Source organism: Pseudophryne corroboree, chromosome 8 (genome assembly GCF_028390025.1).
Source record: "Pseudophryne corroboree isolate aPseCor3 chromosome 8, aPseCor3.hap2, whole genome shotgun sequence".
Taxonomy (NCBI): domain Eukaryota; kingdom Metazoa; phylum Chordata; class Amphibia; order Anura; family Myobatrachidae; genus Pseudophryne; species Pseudophryne corroboree.
The window spans coordinates 4983210-5006152 of NC_086451.1; the positions used below are offsets into that span (position 1 = coordinate 4983210).

The following is a 22943-nucleotide window of genomic DNA, read 5'->3' on the forward strand; positions in this document are numbered from 1 at the left end:
CTGAGCTGGTGTGCAGGAAATAACAGAGGACTGCCGCCTCCCTCCCTCCTATACATTGTTATTGCAGATAACCCTCCCCAGCTTTCCCCTTGTGTCTGGGATCCGGCTGCAGACCAGATGTCAGGCTGTAGGGGCGACACATCCTAACACAAACTCCCACTCCTGAAAGTATGGGGAATAGGGGGGTGGCAGCACACTGGAAGACCAAGTCCTGGACTTTCTCCAGCTACCGGCGCTGATGCCTCCTCCCCGCCCTGGCCCACCCTCTGTGCCAGCTCTGCAGACTGTTTGGAATAGTTGAAATGCTTTGACACTGTGGACTGGATGGCAGAGGAGGCAGCGTCCATGCAGCAGTAGCTGCTGTGCCACCTCCAGCACACAGTACAGCAATCCTGCCATCTTTGTGTGCATTGCAGTGACTCATCACAAGTCTGTCTTGTACCAACACTGAGAGCATTATTCTGGCAGCGATCTTCCTCAGCCCAGAACTGGCATTTACTCCCGCTCTCTAATGAAAGGAGTCTATTCACTGCGGGGAGCGGGCTGAATGGTAATCTGCATCCGGCCCATTCATTCACATGCTATGCACCGCTCTGGACGGCTCTCCTTTTCTTCTGGGCTTTTTTCTTTTTGACTTGCTAAAACCTTGAGATAGAAAAACAGAGGTTCTCCTGACGCTGATCTGTATTCTGTCTCTCTCTCTCCCCCCGCCCGCGGCGCTTTATTTGACTTAGCCAGGAAAAGGGGCTGAAAGTGGGACGCGGAAGGACCGTCTCTTCCCCTCCGGTGGCGTCTGGATACTTGGGACCCGTTCGGGATTTTTTAAGGTAGGTTGACGGCTGCCGGGCAGGCGGCACGGTGGAAGTTGCCGGCACTGGTTATCTGTGAGTGTGTTTATCCTGCAGACGGGAGAAATGGGACAGAACCCCCCCCCCCCTCAGCCTGTCTGTGTGCGTCTCTATTCTGTCTCACCGTCTACTTCTCCCAGGCTCGGAGCCGCACACACGGCAGATTCCTCTGTTATTACATGTGGGATTTACACCCTGAAACACAACGTCCACGTTGATTGATTTGTGTCGGTACATTTACCCTGTAGACGCAATAGTTTGATTCTCTCCTTGGAGGGGGTCTCAGGGATATTTGAGCTCTTACCCCCTGTCTGGCGATCACTGATCCCAGCTTGTCCACAAACTCTGCCGTCGTTGGCATGGAAATTTAGGGTGACCATAACATCCCTTTAATCTGGGACACCTATTATTTACACAGGTTCTGTGGCTGGCTAGAACCAGGAGGAATTCAGGCTAGAGTTTAGCCAGCCACAGAACCTGTGTAAATCATAGGGATATGATACTGAGGTTGGTGGGGGCTGTGCCCGGCAGGCACTGGGGGCTGGCATGCGGGGAATGCCCCATGGTCTGACAGAGTGGCACTGTACTGCTGACTTCCCCCCGTGTGATGCAGCAGAGCCGGGGCCATTGTCCTGACATAGCCTGCTGCTGTCTGGAGCTGTTTCACTGGAAGATATTAAAGGTTCTCTGTGAGCTGCAGAGCCTCAGATCCAGACACTGGAGGGGGGGGGGGGGTTCATTAATGGGCTCGTGTCTGACTTGAAACGGCATCCTTGCACTTTTGTCAACTCTCCTCTTTTCTTATTCCTTTTCCAATCTTTCACGGAGCGGAGATCGCAGGAGTCTCCCCGTGGAAGTACGGAGGTGCAGCCTCCACCCTCCCCGCCGGGTATTAAAAATTTACACTCCTCTGTTCGCACTGCAGCATGCTCTGTAATGCCCACTCAGATCATTTCCACGACGGCGGTGCCACCTAAATCCACGCACTCAGCAGGGTCCGGCGGGTTGTATGATGGCATTGCCCCCCCCACCCCCCTTGTCCTGGCACCTCTCCGGACATGTTTACACCCCAGGCACCTCATAGCCCGGCCGATTTGTTGTTGGGAATTTCGGAGGTTCCTGTAACGTGCGTCTGGTGGCGATAATCTGCGACATGTAAGTACGGGCAGCGTGAGAACTTTTGCTGTCACGTCCATTGTCCGTTTGTTTGTTGCGTTGCTGGAGTAGATCATTAACCCCTTGTACACCCCACTCTCCAGCGCGGCTGCTCGTTGCCTCCCCTGGCCTGTAAATCAGAAGTTTACGCCTCGTGAAAATGTTTATGGACATGCCAACAGGAGCCATAAAGGGTTTTACGCAGCGTACGAGATGGGGAGATAAGGGCCCTTATGCTAAATGCTTTATTTCCTTTCTGTAATTCCCCCTCATGCGCCTGATGTCTTCCCTGTACACCTGGCTGGATGGCGGCTCACCTATGGGCAGGGGTAAGTGGTGAGACTCCTAACATCCGCCATAGAGAGGGGTAGGTGTGCCCGGAGGGGGCAAGTACCGTTCCAGCGTCAGACCAGAGGTCCCCAGCGTGGGGCAGATATTCCGGCTTTCTCCCCAGGGAACACTGACCCAGGTGCACTGTATGTGGCCACTGGCACCGAAGTCACCATCCCTCCTTAGTGTTTGGGTGCCTGAGTGACCCTGCAGGGAGGTGAGTGGCACTCAGTGCCTCTTCCTAACGTGTGGTGCCTCCTGTAGGGCACTTGGTTGTTTCTGGATTGTTCCTATAGAGAAGTAAGTGTCCCTATTATAAGTTGTTATAGTCTATGGGGAGATTGCAGTAACGGCTGGATGTATTACCCTATGGCAGAGGCACCCCAGCAGTCCAGGTTGTAGGTATATCCATGTCTCAGCACACATGGTTACAGCAAATAGACTGGCATGCTCATTAAGTCACCTGTAGCCAAGCATGGCTATACCTAAAACCTGGAGCGCTGGGTGCCCTGAGGAGCGCGCCCGGGACCTCTGCGCTGTAGCGTTACTCTGATGGTCTGGGTGTGGACTATTGTTATCCAGGTCCTACAATGTCCCTCTGTGTTATGGTTGTATACAGATGGTTCAGTGTTATCTGCTAAACAATTGTTACAATAACTACGAATATATACTAATATATAATTTACTAACACACACACATGTATAGATATATATATTTATTTATTTTTAGTTAATTCACACACACACACACACACACACACACACACACACACACACACACACACACACACACACACATATATTTATTCTATGTGTATATATATTATATATGTGTGTGTGTGTGTGTGTGTGTGTGTATATATATATATATATATATATATGTATAATATGTGTGTGTGTGTGTGTGTGTGTGTGTGTGTGTATATGTGTGTATATATTATACATGTTGAGTATCCCTTATCCAAAATTCATAATCCATATAATAATTTTTGGGTCCTCTACTGAGATAATGACATATATATTATATATTATGTGTATATATAGATATATTATATAGATATAATGTGTTATTTTGAATTTTGTATAAGGGATACTCAACCCTGTATATATATATGTGTGTGTATATTATATATATGTGTGTGTGTGTGTGTGTGTGTGTGTGTGTGTGTGTGTGTGTGTGTGTGTGTGTGTGTGTGTGTGTATATAGATATATATTATATGTGTGTGTGTATATAGATATATATTATATATGTGTGTATACATAGATATATATTATATATGTGTGTGTATATAATATATATTACATATGCGGCGTGTGTTTGTATATATAGATATATATTATATGTGTGTGTGTGTATATATAGATATATATTATATGTGTGTGTATATATAGATATATATTATATGTGTGTGTATATAGATATATATTATATGTGTGTGTATATATAGATATATATTATATATGTGTGTATATATAGATATATATTATATATGTGTGTGTTTATGTGTGTATATAATATATATTACATATGCGGCGTGTGTTTGTGTATATAGACAGAAATGGCTGATAACACAGAGTAGTAGCTTGTTCTTATGTACACAGCAGATGTTGGTATACTGTGGAATATCGCTGTACCTGTGATAAATGGAAAGCACTTTGTGGGGTTGTATACACTGAGAGAAACATACGTCACAAAGTATTGTAGCAGAGGAATTACTACAATAAACTCCACTCCATCTGAGTCGTTCTACAACCGTTCTTGGAAAACTTCTATGTACAACATTGTATTTACACTACAGCACACAGGGGTCAATGCATTGCCAGCTAAGTCCAGCAAACGCAGATTTCATGTGCTATCCATATCTAAGCTATGGATGATAATGGATTACATGATGTGGGACAGGTGTGTACAGGTGTAAATGATGCGGGACAGGTGTGTACAGGTGTAAATGATGGGGGACAGGTAGGTGGAGGTGTAAATGATGTGGGACAGGTAGGTGGAGGTGTAAATGATGTGGGACAGGTAGGTGTAAATGATGCAGGACAGGTATATAGAGGTGTAAATTATGTGGGACAGGTAAGGTGAGGTGTAAATGATGTGGGACAGGTGTGTACAGGTGTAAATGATGGGGGACAGGTAGGTGGAGGTGTAAATGATGTGGGACAGGTAGGTGGAGGTGTAAATGATGTGGGACAGGTAGGTGGAGGTGTAAATGATGCAGGACAGGTATATAGAGGTGTAAATGATGTGGGACAGGTAAGGTGAGGTGTAAATGATGCAGGACAGGTTCGTGGAGGTGTAAATGATGTGGGACAGGTGTGTACAGGTGTAAATGATGTGGGACAGGTACGTGGAGGTGTAAATGATGTGAGACAGGTACGTAGAGGTGTAAATTATGTGGGACAGGTACGTGGAGGTGTAAATGATGAGGAACAGGTACGTGCAGGTGTAAATGATGTGGGACAGGTAAGTAGAGGTGTAAATGATGCGGGACAGGTAGGTGGAGGTGTAAATGATGTGGGACAGGTACGTGGAGGTATAAATGATGTGGGACAGGTAGGTGGAGGTGTAAATGATGTGGGACAGGTACGTGGAGGTGTAAGTGATGTGGGACAGGTAAGGTGAGGTGTAAATGATGTGGGATAGGTACGTGGAGGTGTAAATGATGTGAGACAGGTAGATAGAGGTGTAAATGATGTGGGATAGGTACGTGGAGGTGTAAATGATGTGGGACAGGTACGTGGAGGTGTAAATGATGTGAGACAGGTAGATAGAGGTGTAAATGATGTGGGATAGGTACGTGGAGGTGTAAATGATGTGGGATAGGTACGTGGAGGTGTAAATGATGTGAGACAGGTAGATAGAGGTGTAAATGATGTGGGATAGGTACGTGGAGGTGTAAATGATGGGGGACAGGTACATGGAGGTGTAAATGATGTGGGACAGGTATGTGGAGGTATAAATGATGTGGGACAGGTAGGTGGAGGTGTAAATGATGTGGGACAGGTACGTGGAGGTGTAAGTGATGTGGGACAGGTAAGGTGAGGTGTAAATGATGTGGGATAGGTACGTGGAGGTGTAAATGATGTGAGACAGGTAGATAGAGGTGTAAATGATGTGGGATAGGTACGTGGAGGTGTAAATGATGTGGGACAGGTACGTGGAGGTGTAAATGATGTGGGACAGGTACGTGGAGGTGTAAATTATGTAGGACAGGTACGTGGAAGTGTAAATGATGCGGGACAGGTAGGTGGAGGTGTAAATGATGTGGGACAGGTACCTAGAGGTGTAAATGATGTGGGACAGGTACGTGGAGGTGTAAATGATGTGGGACAGATACGTGGAGGTGTAAATAATGTGGGACAGGTACGTGGAGGTGTAAATGATGCGAGACAGGTATGTGGAGGTGTAAATGATGTGGGACAGGTACGTGGAGGTGTAAATGATGTGGGACAGGTACGTGGAGGTGTAAATGATGCGGGACAGGTACGTGGAGGTGTAAATGATGCGGGACAGGTACGTGGAGGTGTAAATGATGTGGGACAGGTACGTGGAGGTGTAAATGGTGTGGGACAGGTACGTGGAGGTGTAAATGATGTGGGACTGGTATGGTGAGGTGTAAATGATGTGGGACAGGTATGTAGAGGTATAAATGGTGTGGGACAGGTATGGTGAGGTATAAATGATGTGGGACAGGTACGTGGAGGTGTAAATGATGTGGGACAGGTATGTAGAGGTGTAAATGATGGGGGACAGGTACGTGGAGGTGTGAATGATGTGGGACAGGTACGTGGAGGTGTAAATGATGTGGGACAGGTATGGTGAGGTTTAAATGATGTGGGACAGGTACGTAGAGGTGTAAATGATGGGGGACAGGTATGTAGAGGTGTAAATGATGCGGGACAGGTAGGTGGAGGTGTAAATGATGTGGGACAGGTATGTGGAGGTGTAAATGATGTGGGACAGGTACGTGGAGGTGTAAATGATGCGGGAGAGGTAGGTGGAGGTGTAAATGATGCAAGACAGGTACGTGGAGGTGTAAATGATGGGGGACAGGTATGTAGAGGTGTAAATGATGGGGGTCAGGTACGTGGAGGTGTAAATGACGCGAGACAGGTATGTGGAGGTGTAAATAATGTGGGACAGGTACGTGGAGGTGTAAATGATGTGGGACACGTACGTGGAGGTGTAAATGATGTGGGACAGGTACGTGGAGGTGTAAATGATGCGGGACAGGTACGTGGAGGTGTAGATGATGTGGGACAGGTACGTGGAGGTGTAAATGATGTGGGATAGGTACGTGAAGGTGTAAATGATGTGTTAGTGTATTAGGGTTAGTTAGTTTAGTAGAGTTAGTGTTTTAGGGTTAATGTATTAGGGTTAGTTAGTGTAGTTGGGTAAGGATTAGTTAGTGTACTAGGGTTAGTTAGTGTATTAGGGTTAGTTAGTGTGTTTGGGTTAGGGTTAGTTAGTGTGTTAGGGTTAGGGTTAGTTTGTGTAGTTAGGTTAGGATTAGTTAGTGTAGTTGGGTTAGGGTTAGTTAGTGTTAGTGTACTTGGGTTAGGGTTAGTTAGTGTAGTTGAGTAAGGATTAGTTAGGGTAAGGGTTAGTGTGTTAGGGTTAGTTAGTGTAGTTGGGTTAGTGTTAGTGTAGTTGGGTTAGGGTTAGTTAGTGTATTAGGGTTAGTTAGTGTAGTTGGGTTAGGGTTAGTTAGTGTAGTTGGGTTAGGGTTAGTTAGTGTATTAGGGTTAGGGTTAGTTAGTGTATTAGGGTTAGTTAGTGTAGTTGGGTTAGAGTTAGTTAGTGTATTAGGGTTAGTTAGTGTATTAGGGTTAGATAGTGTATTAGGGTTAGTTAATGTATTAGGGTTAGTTAGTGTAGTTGGGTTAGAGTTAGTTAGTGTATTAGGGTTAGTTAGTGTATTAGGGTTAGTTAATGTATTAGGGTTAGTTAGTGTAGTTGGGTTAGAGTTAGTTATTGTATTAGGGGTTGGATATTGTATTAGGGTTAGTTAATGTATTAGGGTTAGTTAGTGTATTAGGGTTAGATAGTGTATTAGGGTTAGTTAGTGTATTAGGGTTAGTGTAGTAGGGTTAGGGTTAGTGTAGTTGGGTTAGGGTTAGTTAGTGTATTAGGGTTAGGGTTAGATAGTGTATTAAGGTTAGTTAGTAGTAGGGTTAGGGTTAATTTGCAGGAAAACACTGGCTGGCTATAATTTTTCCACCATTGATAGAAGGTACAACGATCATCCATGTGACAGCATTTAATAAACTCCTGCACTTTTCTTATGGCCAGTAACAGTTTATATGGCACTGATATCCCAGGATGGGTTCCCCACAATGCACGTCTCCCAGGTTGCTACAGGTACCATGAATCAGCATTTTCTACTTGATTCTCGCATTTCTCCGGTGCGCACATTTGTGCCATATATAGGAGTTTCAGGAAACAAACTCAATCTCACAAACTTGCGACTAATTGAATTCACACCACAGTTCAGCCATAATGTACGAAAACAGAAGAAGCATGTTGAGCAAGAGCTTACAATCTACGTAATACTGTCATTTTATTTATTTTTTACATTTTTTTGAAGTTGAAAATAATATATTTCAATGTGAGGGGAAGACGGCAGCTGTAAGGAGAGAATGTCTCCCTCCTCTGACACCCTGAGGACGGAGAGCAGGAGAGGGATGTCCTGACTCCCCACCATGCTCCTCTCATTCCCCGCTGGCGATGAGTCAGTGATGAGTGTGAACATACGCTGCAGAGCCACAACATATTGCATGTGTGAGGCGCAATAACGAGGCAGAGCCATTTACAGCCTTTTCCTGTGAACTTGGGCATTCGGCTGAGCTCTCTGCCAGCACACATAATAATCCTCCATCTGCTCCACGTCCCGTACGTCTAGTAGCAATGCTGGTGATACTTTCTCTCCTACTGAAGATCCTATCAGCTTCTGCTAAGCTTCAGCCGACCCCTCATCTACTCAGTCCTGTACTGCACCTTCATTCTGTACTGTACCCTCATCCTGTACTGTACCCTCATCCTGTACTGTTCCCTCATTCTGTACTGTACCCTAATCCTGTACTGTACCCTAATCCTGTACTGTACCCTCATTCTGTACTGTCCTCTCATCCTGTACTGTACCCTCATCCTGTACCGTCCTCTCATTCTGTACTGTACCCTCATCCTGTACTGTACCCTCATTCTGTACTGTACCCTCATTCTGTACTGTACCCTCATCATGTACTGTACCCTCGTTATGTACTGTCCTCTCATTCTGTACTGTACCCTAATCCTGTACTGTACCCTCATCCTGTACTGTCCTCTCATCCTGTCCTGTCCTCTCATCCTGTCCTGTCCTCTCACCCTGTCCTCTCATTCTGTACTGTCCTCTCATTCTGTACTGTCCTCTCATCCTGTCCTGTCCTCTCATCCTGTCCTGTCCTCTCACCCTGTCCTCTCATTCTGTACTGTCCTCTCATTCTGTACTGTCCTCTCATCCTGTCCTGTCCTCTCATCCTGTCCTGTCCTCTCACCCTGTCCTCTCATTCTGTACTGTCCTCTCATTCTGTACTGTCCTCTCATTCTGTACTGTACCCTCATCCTGTACTGTACCTTCATTCTGTACCGTCCTCTCATTCTCTTCTGTCCTCTCATCCTGTCCTGTCCTCTCATTCTGTACTGTCCTCTCATTCTGTACTGTACCCTCATCCTGTACTGTACCCTCATCCTGTCCTGTCCTCTCATTCTCTTCTGTCCTCTCATCCTGTCCTGTCCTCTCATTCTGTACTGTCCTCTCACCCTGTACTGTCCTCTCATTCTCTTCTGTCCTCTCATCCTGTCTTGTCCTCTCATCCTGTCCTCTCATTCTGTACTGGCCTCTCATTCTGTACTGTCCTCTCATTCTGTACTGTCCTCTCATCCTGTACTGTACCCTCATCATGTACTGTACCCTCATCCTGTCCTGTCCTCTCATTCTCTTCTGTCCTCTCATCCTCTTCTGTCCTCTCATTCTGTACTGTACCCTAATCCTGTACTGTCCTCTCATTCTGTACTGTACCCTCATCCTGTACTGTACCTTCATTCTGTACCGTCCTCTCATTCGGTACTGTACCCTCATCCTGTCCTGTCCTCTCATTCTCTTCTGTCCTCTCATCCTGTCTTGTCCTCTCATCCTGTCCTGTCCTCTCATTCTGTACTGTCCTCTCACCCTGTACTGTCCTCTCATTCTCTTCTGTCCTCTCATCCTGTCTTGTCCTCTCATCCTGTCCTCTCATTCTGTACTGGCCTCTCATTCTGTACTGTCCTCTCATTCTGTACTGTCCTCTCATCCTGTACTGTCCTCTCATTCTCTTCTGTCCTCTCATCCTGTCTTGTCCCCTCATCCTGTCCTGTCCTCTCCTCTCATTCTCTTCTGTCCTCTCATCCTGTCTTGTCCTCTCATCCTGTCCTGTCCTCTCATTCTGTACTGTCCTCTCATCCTGTACTGTACCCTCATTCTGTACTGTCCTCTCATTCGGTACTGTACCCTCATCCTGTCCTGTCCTCTCATTCTCTTCTGTCCTCTCATCCTGTCTTGTCCTCTCATTCTGTACTGTCCTCTCATCCTGTCTTGTCCTCTCATTCTGTACTGTCCTCTCATTCTGTACTGTCCTCTCATCCTGTACTGTCCCCTCATCCTGTACTGTACCCTCATTCTGCACTGTCCTCTCATTCTGTACTGTACCCTCATCCTGTACTGTACCCTCATTCTGTACTGTACCCTCATCCTGTACTGTACCCTCATTCTGTACTGTCCTCTCATTCTGTACTGTACCCTCATCCTGTACTGTACCTTCATTCTGTCCCGTCCTCTCATTCGGTACTGTACCCTCATCCTGTCCTGTCCAATCATCCTGTACTGTCCTCTCATTATGTACTGTCCTCTCATTCTGTACTGTCCTCTCATCCTGTACTGTACCCTCATTCTGTACTGTCCTCTCATTCTGTACTGTCCTCTCATTCTGTACTGTCCTCTCATCCTGTACTGTACCCTCATTCTGTACTGTCCTCTCATTCTGTACTGTCCTCTCATTCTGTACTGTCCTCTCATCCTGTACTGTACCCTCATCCTGTCTTGTCCTCTCATCCTGTCCTGTCCTCTCATTCTCTTCTGTCCTCTCATCCTGTCTTGTCCTCTCATCCTGTCCTGTCCTCTCATTCTGTACTGTCCTCTCATCCTGTACTGTACCCTCATTCTGTACTGTCCTCTCATTCTGTACTGTACCCTCATCCTGTCCTGTCCTCTCATCCTGTCTTGTCCTCTCATTCTGTACTGTCCTCTCATCCTGTCCTGTCCTCTCATTCTGTACTGTCCTCTCATCCTGTACTGTACCCTCATTCTGTACTGTCCTCTCATCCTGTACTGTCCTCTCATTCTGTACTGTCCTCTCATTCTGTACTGTACCCTAATTCTGTACTGTCCTCTCATCCTGTACTGTCCTCTCATTCTGTACTGTCCTCTCATTCTGTACTGTACCCTAATTCTGTACTGTCCTCTCATCCTGTACTGTACCCTCATCCTGTACTGTACCCTCATCCTGTACTGTACCCTCATTCTGTACTGTACCCTCATCCTGTACTGTCCTCTCATTCTGTACTGTCCTCTCACCCTGTACTGTCCTCTCATTCTCTTCTGTCCTCTCATCCTGTCTTGTCCTCTCATCCTGTCCTCTCATTCTGTACTGGCCTCTCATTCTGTACTGTCCTCTCATTCTGTACTGTCCTCTCATCCTGTACTGTCCTCTCATTCTCTTCTGTCCTCTCATCCTGTCTTGTCCCCTCATCCTGTCCTGTCCTCTCCTCTCATTCTCTTCTGTCCTCTCATCCTGTCTTGTCCTCTCATCCTGTCCTGTCCTCTCATTCTGTACTGTCCTCTCATTCTGTACTGTCCTCTCATCCTGTACTGTACCCTCATTCTGTACTGTCCTCTCATTCGGTACTGTACCCTCATCCTGTCCTGTCCTCTCATTCTCTTCTGTCCTCTCATCCTGTCTTGTCCTCTCATTCTGTACTGTCCTCTCATCCTGTCTTGTCCTCTCATTCTGTACTGTCCTCTCATTCTGTACTGTCCTCTCATCCTGTACTGTCCCCTCATCCTGTACTGTACCCTCATTCTGCACTGTCCTCTCATTCTGTACTGTACCCTCATCCTGTACTGTACCCTCATTCTGTACTGTACCCTCATCCTGTACTGTACCCTCATCCTGTACTGTCCTCTCATTCTGTACTGTCCTCTCATTCTGTACTGTACCCTAATTCTGTACTGTCCTCTCATCCTGTACTGTCCTCTCATTCTGTACTGTACCCTAATTCTGTACTGTCCTCTCATCCTGTACTGTACCCTCATCCTGTACTGTACCCTCATCCTGTACTGTACCCTAATCCTGTACTGTACCCTCATTCTGTACTGTACCCTCATCCTGTACTGTCCTCTCATTCTGTACTGTACCTTCATTCTGTACCGTCCTCTCATCCTGTACTGTCCTCTCATTCTGTACTGTCCTCTCATTCTGTACTGACCTCTCATTCTGTACTGTCCTCTCATTCTGTACTGTACCCTAATCCTGTACTGTACCCTCATTCTGTACTGTACCCTCATCCTGTACTGTACCCTCATCCTGTACTGTCCTCTCATCCTGTACTGTCCTCTCATCCTGTCCTGTCCTCTCATTCTGTACTGTCCTCTCATTCTGTACTGTCCTCTCATCCTGTCCTGTCCTCTCATTCTCTTCTGTCCTCTCATCCTGTCTTGTCCTCTCATTCTGTACTGTCCTCTCATTCGGTACTGTACCCTCATCCTGTCCTGTCCTCTCATTCTCTTCTGTCCTCTCATCCTGTCTTGTCCTCTCATTCTGTCCTGTCCTCTCATCCTGTCCTGTCCTCTCATTCTGTACTGTCCTCTCATCCTGTACTGTACCCTCATCCTGTACTGTCCTCTCATCCTGTCCTGTCCTCTCATTCTGTACTGTCTCCTCATTCTGTACTGTCCTCTCATCCTGTACTGTCCTCTCATTCTGTACTGTCCTCTCATTCGGTACTGTACCCTCATTCTGTACTGTCCTCTCATCCTCTACTGTACCCTCATTCTGTACTGTCCTCTCATTCTGTACTGTACCCTCATTCTGTACTGTACCCTCATCCTGTACTGTCCTCTCATCCTGTACTGTACCCTAATCCTGTACTGTCCTCTCATCCTGTACTGTCCTCTCATTCTGTACTGTACCCTCATTCTGTACTGTACCCTCATCCTGTACTGTACCCTCATCCTGTACTGTCCTCTCATTCTGTACTGTCCTCTCATCCTGTCCTCTCACCCTGTCCTCTCATTCTGTACTGTCCTCTCATCCTGTCCTTTCCTCTCACCCTGTCCTCTCATTCTGTCCTGTCCTCGCATCCTGTCCTGTCCTCTCATTCTGTACTGTACCCTCATCCTGTCCTGTCCCCTAATCCTGTCCTGTCCTCATTCTGTCCTGTCCCCTCATTCTGTCCTGTCTTCTCATCCTGTCCTGTCCTCATTCTGTCCTGTCCTCTCATTCTGTACTGTCCCCTCATTCTGCACTGTCCCCTCATTCTGTACTGTCCCCTCATTCTGTACTGTCTCCTCATTCTGCACTGCCCTCTTATTCTGTACTGTCCTCTCATTCTGTACTGTCCTCTCATTCTGTACTGTACCCTCATTCTCTACTGTCCCCTCATCCTGTACTGTCCTCTCATTCTGTACTGTCCTCTCATTCTGTACTGTCTCCTCATTCTGCACTGTCATCTCATTCTGTCCTGTCCCCTCATGCTGTACTGTTCCCTCATTCCTCTCATTCTGCCCTGTCCTCTCATCCTGTACTCTCCCCTCATTCTGTATTGTTCTCTCTTTCTGTTCTGTCCTTTCATTCTGTACTGTCCTCTCATTCTGTACAGTCCCCTCATTCTGCACTGTCCTCTCATTCTGTACTGTCCTCTCATTCTGTACTGTCCCCTTATTCTGTACGGCCACCTCATTCTGCACTGTCCCCTCATTCTGTACAGTCCCCTCATTCTGCACTGTCCCCTTATTCTGTACGGTCACCTCATTCTGCACTGTCCCCTCATTCTGCACTGTCCTCTCATTCTGTACAGTCCCCTCATTCTGCACTGTCCCCTCATTCTGTACTGTCTTCTCATTCTGTGCTGTCCTCTCATTCTGCACTGTCCTCTCATTCTGCACTGTCCTCTCATTCTGTACTGTCCTCTCATTCTGCACAGTCCTCTCATTCTGCACTGTCCTCTCATTCTGTACTGTCCCCTCATTCTGTACTGTCCTCTCATTGTGCACTGTCCCCTCATTCTGCACTGTCCCCTCATTCTGCACTGTCCTCTCATTCTGTACTGTCCTCTCATCCTGTACTGTCCTCTCATTCTGTATTGTTCTCTCTTTCTGTTCTGTCCTTTCATTCTGTACTGTACCCTCATCCTGTACTGTCTTCTCATTCTGCACTGTCCTCTCATTCTGTACAGTCCCCTCATTCTGTACTGTCCTCTCATTGTGTACTGTCTCCCAATTCTGTACTGTCCCCTCATTCTGCACTGTCCCCTTATTTTGTACGGTCACCTCATTCTGCACTGTCCTCTCATTCTGTACTGCCACCTCATTCCACTCTGTCACCTCATTCTGCACTGTCCTTACATTCTGCACTGTCCTCTCATTCAGTACTGTCACCTTATTCTGCACTGTCCTTTCATTATGTACTGTCCTCTCATTCTGTACTGTTCTCTCATTCTGTACTGTTCCATCATTCCTCTCATTCTGTACTGTCCTCTCATTCTGTACTATCCTCTCATTCTGTCCTGTTCTCTCATTCTGCATTATCCTCTCATTCTGTCCTGTCCTCTCATTCTGTACTGTTCCCTCATTCCTCTCATTCTGTACTGTTCTCTCATTCTGTCCTGTCCTCTCATTCTGTCCTGTCCTCTCATTCTGTACTATCCTCTCATTCTGTACTTTCCTCTCATTCTGTCCTGTCCTCTCATTTTGTACTTTCCTCTAATTCTGTACATTCCTTTCATTCTGCATTGTCCTCTCATCCTGTACTGTCACCTCATTCCTCTCTTTCTGTACTGTCCTCTCATTCTGTACTGTCCCCTCATGCCGCACTATCCTCTCATTCTGTCTGGTCCTCTCATTCTGTACTTTCCTCTCATTCTGTACTGTTCCCTCATTCCTCTCATTCTGCATTGTCCTCTCATCCTGTACTGTCACCTCATTCCTCTCATTCTGTACTGTCCTCTCATTCTGTACTGTCCTCTCATTCTGCACTGTCCTCTCATTCTGTACTGCCCTCTTATTCTGTACTGTCTTCTCATTCTGTACTATCCTCTCATTCTGTACTGTCCTCTCATTCTGTACTTTCCTCTCATTCTGTACTTTCCTCTCATTCTGTACTGTCCGCTCATTCTGTACTTTCCTCTCATTCTGTACTGTTCCCTCATTCCTCTCTCCTCTCATTCTGTACTGTCCCCTCATTCTGTACTGTCCTCTCTTTCTGCACTGTTCCCTCATTCCTCTCATTCTGTACTGTCCTCTCTTTCTGCACTGTCCTCTCATTCTGTACTGTCCCCTCATTCCTCTCATTCTGTACTTCCCTCTCATTCTGTACTGTCCTCTCATTCTGTACTGTCCGCTCATTCTGTACTTTCCTCTCATTCTGTACTGTTCCCTCATTCCTCTCTCCTCTCATTCTGTACTGTCTCCTCATTCTGTACTGTCCTCTCTTTCTGCACTGTTCCCTCATTCCTCTCATTCTGTACTGTCCCCTCATTCATCTCATTCTGTACTTTCCTCTCATTCTGTACTGTTCCCTTATTCCTCTCATTCTGTACTGTCCTCTCTTTCTGCACTGTCCTCTCATTCTGTACTGTCCCCTCATTCCTCTCATTCTGTACTTCCCTCTCATTCTGTACTGTTCCCTCATTCCTCTCATTCTGTACTGTCCTCTCATTCTGTACTGTGCCATCATTCCTCTCATTCTGTACTGTTCCCTCATTCCTCTCATTCTGTACTGTTCCCTCATTCCTTTCATTCTGTACTGTTCCCTCATTCCTCTCATTCTGTACTGTTCCCTCATTCCTCTCATTCTGTACTGTTCCCTCATTCCCCTCATTCTGTACTGTTCCCTCATTCCTCTCATTCTGTACTGTCCCCTCATTCATCTCATTCTGTACTATCCTCTCATTCTGTACTATCCTCTCATTCTGTACTGTCCGCTCATTCTGTACTGTCCTCTCATTCTGTACTTTCCTCTCATTCTGTACTGTCCCCTCATTCCTCTCATTCTGTACTTCCCTCTCATTCTGTACTGTTCCCTCATTCCTCTCATTCTGTACTGTTCCCTCATTCCTCTCATTCTGTACTGTCCCCTCATTCATCTCATTCTGTACTATCCTCTCATTCTGTACTGTCCTCTTATTCTGTACTGTCCGCTCATTCTGTTCTGTCCTCTCATTCTGTACTTTCCTCTCATTCTGTACTGTCCCCTCATTCATCTCATTCTGTACTATCCTCTCATTCTGTACTGTCCTCTTATTCTGTACTGTCCGCTCATTCTGTACTGTCCGCTCATTCTGTACTGTCCTCTCATTCTGTACTTTCCTCTCATTCTGTACTGTCCGCTCATTCTGTACTGTCCTCTCATTCTGTACTTTCCTCTCATTCTGTACTGTCCCCTCATTCATCTCATTCTGTACTATCCTCTCATTCTGTACTGTCCTCTTATTCTGTACTGTCCGCTCATTCTGTACTGTCCGCTCATTCTGTACTGTCCTCTCATTCTGTACTTTCCTCTCATTCTGTACTGTCCGCTCATTCTGTACTGTCCTCTCATTCTGTACTTTCCTCTCATTCTGTACTGTCCCCTCATTCCTCTCATTCTGTACTTCCCTCTCATTCTGTACTGTTCCCTCATTCCTCTCATTCTGTACTGTTCCTCCTCTCATTCTGTACTGTCCTGTGCTGCCTATTTGTTGTAATGCCCCTGTAACACTTGTGTTCAGTCACGTGTGTTGTATGTAGAACTATAGAACTCTTATAGACATAAAAACCTTTAGTGTCGACAGCCAATGAATGGGCTCGTTACACCGTAATCAGTCTGAATACAGTATATAAAATAAGGACCAGATTATCTCCTGTACAGTGCAATGCTCATTCCATGTGGTAGTGTACTGTTGTGTCTGTGTGCTTTCTCTCCTACCTACAGTATACAAAGGTGCGCATTCCCAATCTGTAGCGCAGTAGCGAGCATTACCCGTACTGAAGGGTTAATACTGCATGATGTTTTGTTTCTCCCTTTCCCCAGATGTGACCCCTCCCAGAGACGACTTTATTGAATGCCTAAAGAACCTGTAGCAAGCGCCCAGCCATGTCACAGATGTTACACATCGAGATCCCCAACTTTGGGAACACCGTCCTGGGCTGCCTGAATGAGCAACGGCTGATGGGACTTTACTGCGATGTCTCCATAGTGGTGAAGGGGCAGTCGTTCAAGGCGCACCGCGCGGTGCTGGCGGCCAGCAGCCTGTACTTTAGAGACTTGTTCAGCGGGAACAGTAAGAGCGCGTTTGAGCTGCCGGCCACGGTCCCCCCGGCGTGCTTCCAGCAAATCCTTTCATTTTGCTACACTGGAAAGCTGACCATGGCGGCCAGCGAGCAGCTGGTGGTGATGTACACGGCCGGCTTCCTGCAGATCCAGCACATTGTGGAGCGAGGGACAGACTTGATGTTCAAGGTGAGCTCGCCCCACTGTGACTCTCAGACTACTATGATCGAAGAGACGGGTTCGGAGCCACAGAGCCCCTGCAACCAGGCGCCGGCCGCCGCGGCGCCCTACGTCATGTCCCCTTCTATGCCCATCCCGCTGTTGACCCGAGTGAAGAACGAAAGTCTGGAAGTTCAGCCCATCGCTGTGCCCAATTTGCCAGGCAAGAGGGCGATGGAGGCGCAGAACAGAGACAATGCCGGTGGGGCCGCTTCTGTCGCTGCAGCACCAAAACACCCCCGAGTCTCTTACTACGGCATGTCTAGCCTAGCTGCGCTGTTCCCCAGCGTACAACAAGTGCCGTATTCCCAAGGGGAGCGCACAAGCCCCGGCGCCAGCAGTATACCAACCACTGACAGCCCCACGTCCTACCACAATGAGGAAGACGAGGAGGATGATGAGGCCTATGACACCATGGTGGAGGACCACTACGGCCAGATGTACATCAAATCCACCGGCGGCTACACAGGTACCCCGCCCTCTGCCCTTATGTCCTTCATTACTCCTGCTCCCTAGTGTGGTCATGGTTGTGCCACGGGGCAGCAGGAAGCCACAGACTGAGAGTTATATAGTGGGAGGAGCAGTGTACCCAGCAGCACAGAGTATATCAGGAGATGAGTGATGTGTCAGTGAGGACAGGGCTGCATGTGACAGGGGCAGTGACATGATGTGAGGAGGGGAATGGAGGCAGCAGGAAGCCACAGCCTGAGACTTATATAGTGGGAGGAGCAGGGTCCCCAGCAGCACAGAGTATATCAGGAGATGAGTGATGTGTCAGTGAGGACAGGGCTGCATGTGACAGGGGCAGTGACATGATGTGAGGAGGGGAATGGAGGCAGCAGGAAGCCACAGACTGAGAGTTATATAGTGGGAGGAGCAGGGTCCCCAGCAGCACAGAGTATATCAGGAGATGAGTGACGTGTCAGTGAGGACAGGGCTGCATGTGACAGGGGCAGTGACATGATGTGAGGAGGGGAATGGAGGCAGCAGGAAGCCACAGCCTGAGAGTTATATAGTGGGAGGAGCAAGGTCACCAGCAGCACAGAGTATATCAGGAGATGAGTGATGTGTCAGTGAGGACAGGCTGCATGTGACAGGGGCAGTGACATGATGTGAGGAGGGGAATGGAGGCAGCAGGAAGCCGCAGACTGGGAGTTATATAGTGGGAGGAGCAGGGTCCCCAGCAGCACAGAGTATATCAGGAGATGAGTGATGTGTGAGGACAGGGCTGCATGTGACAGGGGCAGTGACATGATGTGAGGAGGGGAATGGAGGCAGCAGGAAGCCACAGACTGAGAGTTATATAGTGGGAGGAGCAGGGTCCCCAGCAGCACAGAGTATATCAGGAGATGAGTGATGTGTCAGTGAGGACAGGGCTGCATGTGACAGGGGCAGTGACATGATATGAGGAGGGGAATGGAGGCAGCAGGAAGCCACAGACTGAGAGTTATATAGTGGGAGGAGCAGGGTCTCCAGCAGCACAGAGTATATCAGGAGGTGAGTGATGTGTCAGTGAGGACAGGGCTGCATGTGACAGGGGCAGTGACATGATGTGAGGAGGGGAATGGAGGCAGCAGGAAGCCACAGACTGAGAGTTATATAGTGGGAGGAGCAGGGTCCCCAGCAGCACAGAGTATATCAGGAGATGAGTGATGTGCCAGTGAGGACAGGACTGCATGTGACAGGGGCAGTGACATGATGTGAGGAGAGGAATGGAGGCAGCAGGAAGCCACAGACTGAGAGTTATATAGTGGGAGGAGCAGTGTCCCCAGCAGCACAGAGTATATCAGGAGATGAGTGATGTGTCAGTGAGGACAGGGCTGCATGTGACAGGGGCAGTGACATGATGTGAGGAGGGGAATGGAGGCAGCAGGAAGCCACAGACTGAGAGTTATATAGTGGGAGGAGCAGGGTCTCCAGCAGCACAGATTATATCAGGAGATGAGTGATGTGTCAGTGAGGACAGGGCTACATGTGACAGGGGCAGTGACATGATGTGAGGAGGGGAATGGAGGCAGCATGAAGCCACAGACTGAGAGTTATATAGTGGGAGGAGCAGGGTCCCCAGCAGCACAGAGTATATCAGGAGATGAGTGATGTGTCAGTGAGGACAGGGCTGCATGTGACAGGGGCAGTGACATGATGTGAGGGGAATGGAGGCAGCAGGAAGCCACAGACTGAGAGTTATATAGTGGAAGGAGCAGGGTCCCCAGCAGCACAGAGTATATCAGGAGATGAGTAATGTGTCAGTGAGGACAGGGCTGCATGTGACAGGGGCAGTGACATGATGTGAGGAGGGGAATGGAGACAGCAGGAAGCCACAGACTGAGAGTTATATAGTGGGAGGAGCAGGGTCCCCAGCAGCACAGAGTATATCAGGAGATGAGTGATGTGTCAGTGAGGACAGGGCTGCATGTGACAGGGGCAGTGACATGATGTGAGGAGGGGAATGGAGGCAGCAGGAAGCCACAGACTGAGAATTATATAGTGGGAGGAGCAGGGTCCCCCAGCAGCACAGAGTATATCAGGAGATGAGTGATGTGTCAGTGACAGGGCTGCATGTGACAGGGGCAGTGACATGATGTGAGGAGGGGAATGGAGGCAGCAGGAAGCCACAGACTGAGAATTATATAGTGGGAGGAGCAGGGTCCCCCAGCAGCACAGAGTATATCAGGAGATGAGTGATGTGTCAGTGACAGGGCTGCATGTGACAGGGGCAGTGACATGATGTGAGGAGGGGAATGGAGGCAGCAGGAAGCCACAGACTGAGAGTTATATAGTGGGAGGAGCAGGGTCACCAGCAGCACAGAGTATATCAGGAGATGAGTGATGTGTCAGTGAGGCAGGGCTGCATGTGACAGGGGCAGTGACATGATGTGAGGAGGGGAATGGAGGCAGCAGGAAGCCACAGACTGACAGTTATATAGTGGGAGGAGCAGGGTCCCCAGCAGCACAGAGTATATCAGGAGATGAGTGATGTGTCAGTGAGGACAGGACTGCATGTGACAGGGGCAGTGACATGATGTGAGGGGAATGGAGGCAGCAGGAAACCACAGACTGAGAGTTATATAGTGGGAGGAGCAGGGTCCCCAGCAGTACAGAGTATATCAGGAGATGAGTGATGTGTCAGTGAGGACAGGCTGCATGTGACAGGGGCAGTGACATGATGTGAGGAGGGGAATGGAGGCAGCAGGAAGCCACAGACTGAGAGTTATATAGTGGGAGTAGCAGGGTCCCCAGCAGTACAGAGTATATCAGGAGATGAGTGATATGTCAGTGAGGACAGGGCTGCATGTGACAGGGGCAGTGAAATGATGTGAGGAGGGGAATGGAGGCAGCAGCAAGTCACAGACTGAGAGTTATATAGTGGGAGGAGCAGGGTCCCCAGCAGCACAGAGTATATCAGGAGATGAGTGATGTGTCAGTGAGGACAGGGCTGCATGTGACAGGGGCAGTGACATGATGTGAGGAGGGGAATGGAGGCAGCAGGAAGCCACAGACTGAGAGTTATATAGTGAGAGTAGCATAGTCCCCCAGCAGCACAGAGTATATCAGGAGATGAGTGATGTGTCAGTGAGGACAGGGCTGCATGTGACAGGGGCAGTGATATGATGTGAGGAGGGGAATGGAGGCAGCAGGAAGCCACAGACTGAGAGTTATATAGTGGGAGGAGCAGGGTCCCCAGCAGCACAGAGTATATCAGGAGATGAGTGATGTGTCAGTGAGGACAGGGCTGCATGTGACAGGGGCAGTGATATGATGTGAGGAGGGGAATGGAGGCAGCAGGAAGCCACAGACTGAGAGTTATATAGTGGGAGGAGCAGGGTCTCCAGCAGCACAGAGTATATCAGGAGATGAGTGATGTGTCAGTGAGGACAGGGCTACATTGACAGGGGCAGTGACATGATGTGAGGAGGGGAATGGAGGCAGCAGGAAGCCACAGACTGAGAGTTATATAGTGGGAGGAGCAGGGTCCCCAGCAGCACAGAGTATATCAGGAGATGAGTGATGTGTCAGTGAGGACAGGGCTGCATGTGACAGGGGCAGTGACATGATGTGAGGAGGGGAATGGAGGCAGCAGGAAGCCACAGACTGAGAGTTATATAGTGGGAGGAGCAGGGTCCCCAGCAGCACAGAGTATATCAGGAGATGAGTGATGTGTCAGTGAGGACAGGGCTGCATGTGACAGGGGCAGTGACATGATGTGAGGAGGGGAATGGAGGCAGCAGGAAGCCACAGACTGAGAGTTATATAGTGGGAGGAGCAGGGTCTCCAGCAGCACAGAGTATATCAGGAGATGAGTGATGTGTCAGTGAGGACAGGGCTGCATGTGACAGGGGCAGTGACATGATGTGAGGAGGGGAATGGAGGCAGCAGGAAGCCACAGACTGAGAGTTATATAGTGGGAGGAGCAGGGTCCCCAGCAGCACAGAGTATATCAGGAGATGAGTGATGTGTCAGTGAGGACAGGGCTGCATGTGACAGGGGCAGTGACATGATGTGAGGAGGGGAATGGAGGCAGCAGGAAGCCACAGACTGAGAGTTATATAGTGGGAGGAGCAGGGTCCCCAGCAGCACAGAGTATATCAGGAGATGAGTGATGTGTCAGTGAGGACAGGGCTGCATGTGACAGGGGCAGTGACATGATGTGAGGAGGGGAATGGAGGCAGCAGGAAGCCACAGACTGAGAGTTATATAGTGGGAGGAGCAGTGGCGTCACAAGGCGGTTGCGGGGGGTGCGGCCCGTACCCGGGTGTGACACCTGGAGGGGGTGACACCAAATGTCAGCTCCTCCGCAGTGACAGGAGCCAGGTGCTGCAGTGTGAAATTCCGCTACAGCACCCGGCTCCTGTCATAGCAGAGGAGCCGACAGCACACAGAGACCGTCTCTGGGGGAAGCCCAGCATCTCCGGAGATGCTGGGCACGCCCCCAGAGTGACGATCCCGGTATCCCCGCAAAGCCACGCCCCCTAGCTGTAAGGCCACGCACCCTTTTTGCCGCGATCGCGGCAGTACATCAGGGGTGCGCACCGGGTGTCACCACACCTGGTGACGCCTCTGGGGAGGAGCAGGGTCTCCAGCAGCACAGAGTATATCAGGAGATGAGTGATGTGTCAGTGAGGACAGGGCTGCATGTGACAGGGGCAGTGACATGATGTGAGGAGGGGAATGGAGGCAGCAGGAAGCCACAGACTGAGAGTTATATAGTGGAAGGAGCAGGGTCCCCAGCTGTACAGAGTATATCAGGAGATGAGTGATGTGTCAGTGAGGACAGGGCTGCGTGTGACAGGGGCAGTGACATGATGTGAGGAGGGGAATGGAGGCAGCAGGAAGCCACAGACTGAGAGTTATATAGTGGGAGTAGCAGGGTCCCCAGCAGCACAGAGTATATCAGGAGATGAGTGATGTGTCAGTGAGGACAGGGCTGCGTGTGACAGGGGCAGTGACATGATGTGAGGAGGGGAATGGAGGCAGCAGGAAGCCACAGACTGAGAGTTATATAGTGGGAGTAGCAGGGTCCCCAGCAGCACAGAGTATATCAGGAGATGAGTGATGTGTCAGTGAGGACAGGGCTGCATGTGACAGGGGCAGTGACATGATGTGAGGAGAGGAATGGAGGCAGCAGGAAGCCACAGACTGAGAGTTATATAGTGGGAGGAGCAGGGTCCCCAGCAGCACAGAGTATATCAGGAGATGAGTGATGTGTCAGTGAGGACAGGGCTGCATGTGACAGGGGCAGTGACATGATGTGAGGAGGAGAATGGAGGCAGCAGGAGGCCACAGAC

The 22943-nt window shown here is 48.8% G+C and overlaps 1 protein-coding gene across 5 annotated transcripts in view; it reads left to right on the plus strand.

The window, feature by feature from the left end:
- NACC2 (NACC family member 2) overlaps positions 1-22943 on the plus strand; it is a 334865-nt gene that overhangs the window by 232349 nt on the left and 79573 nt on the right. For 2 of the 5 annotated variants that reach the window (XM_063935834.1, XM_063935835.1), the window contains one exon: positions 16699-17626. In XM_063935834.1, coding sequence (XP_063791904.1) covers positions 16762-17626 — 865 coding nt within the window. In that variant the 5' untranslated portion in view covers positions 16699-16761. Of the gene's footprint in view, positions 1-120; positions 828-1908; positions 2004-16698; positions 17627-22943 lie in introns of those variants that run through there. The other 3 variants (XM_063935832.1, XM_063935833.1, XM_063935836.1) reach the window with 3 other exon arrangements.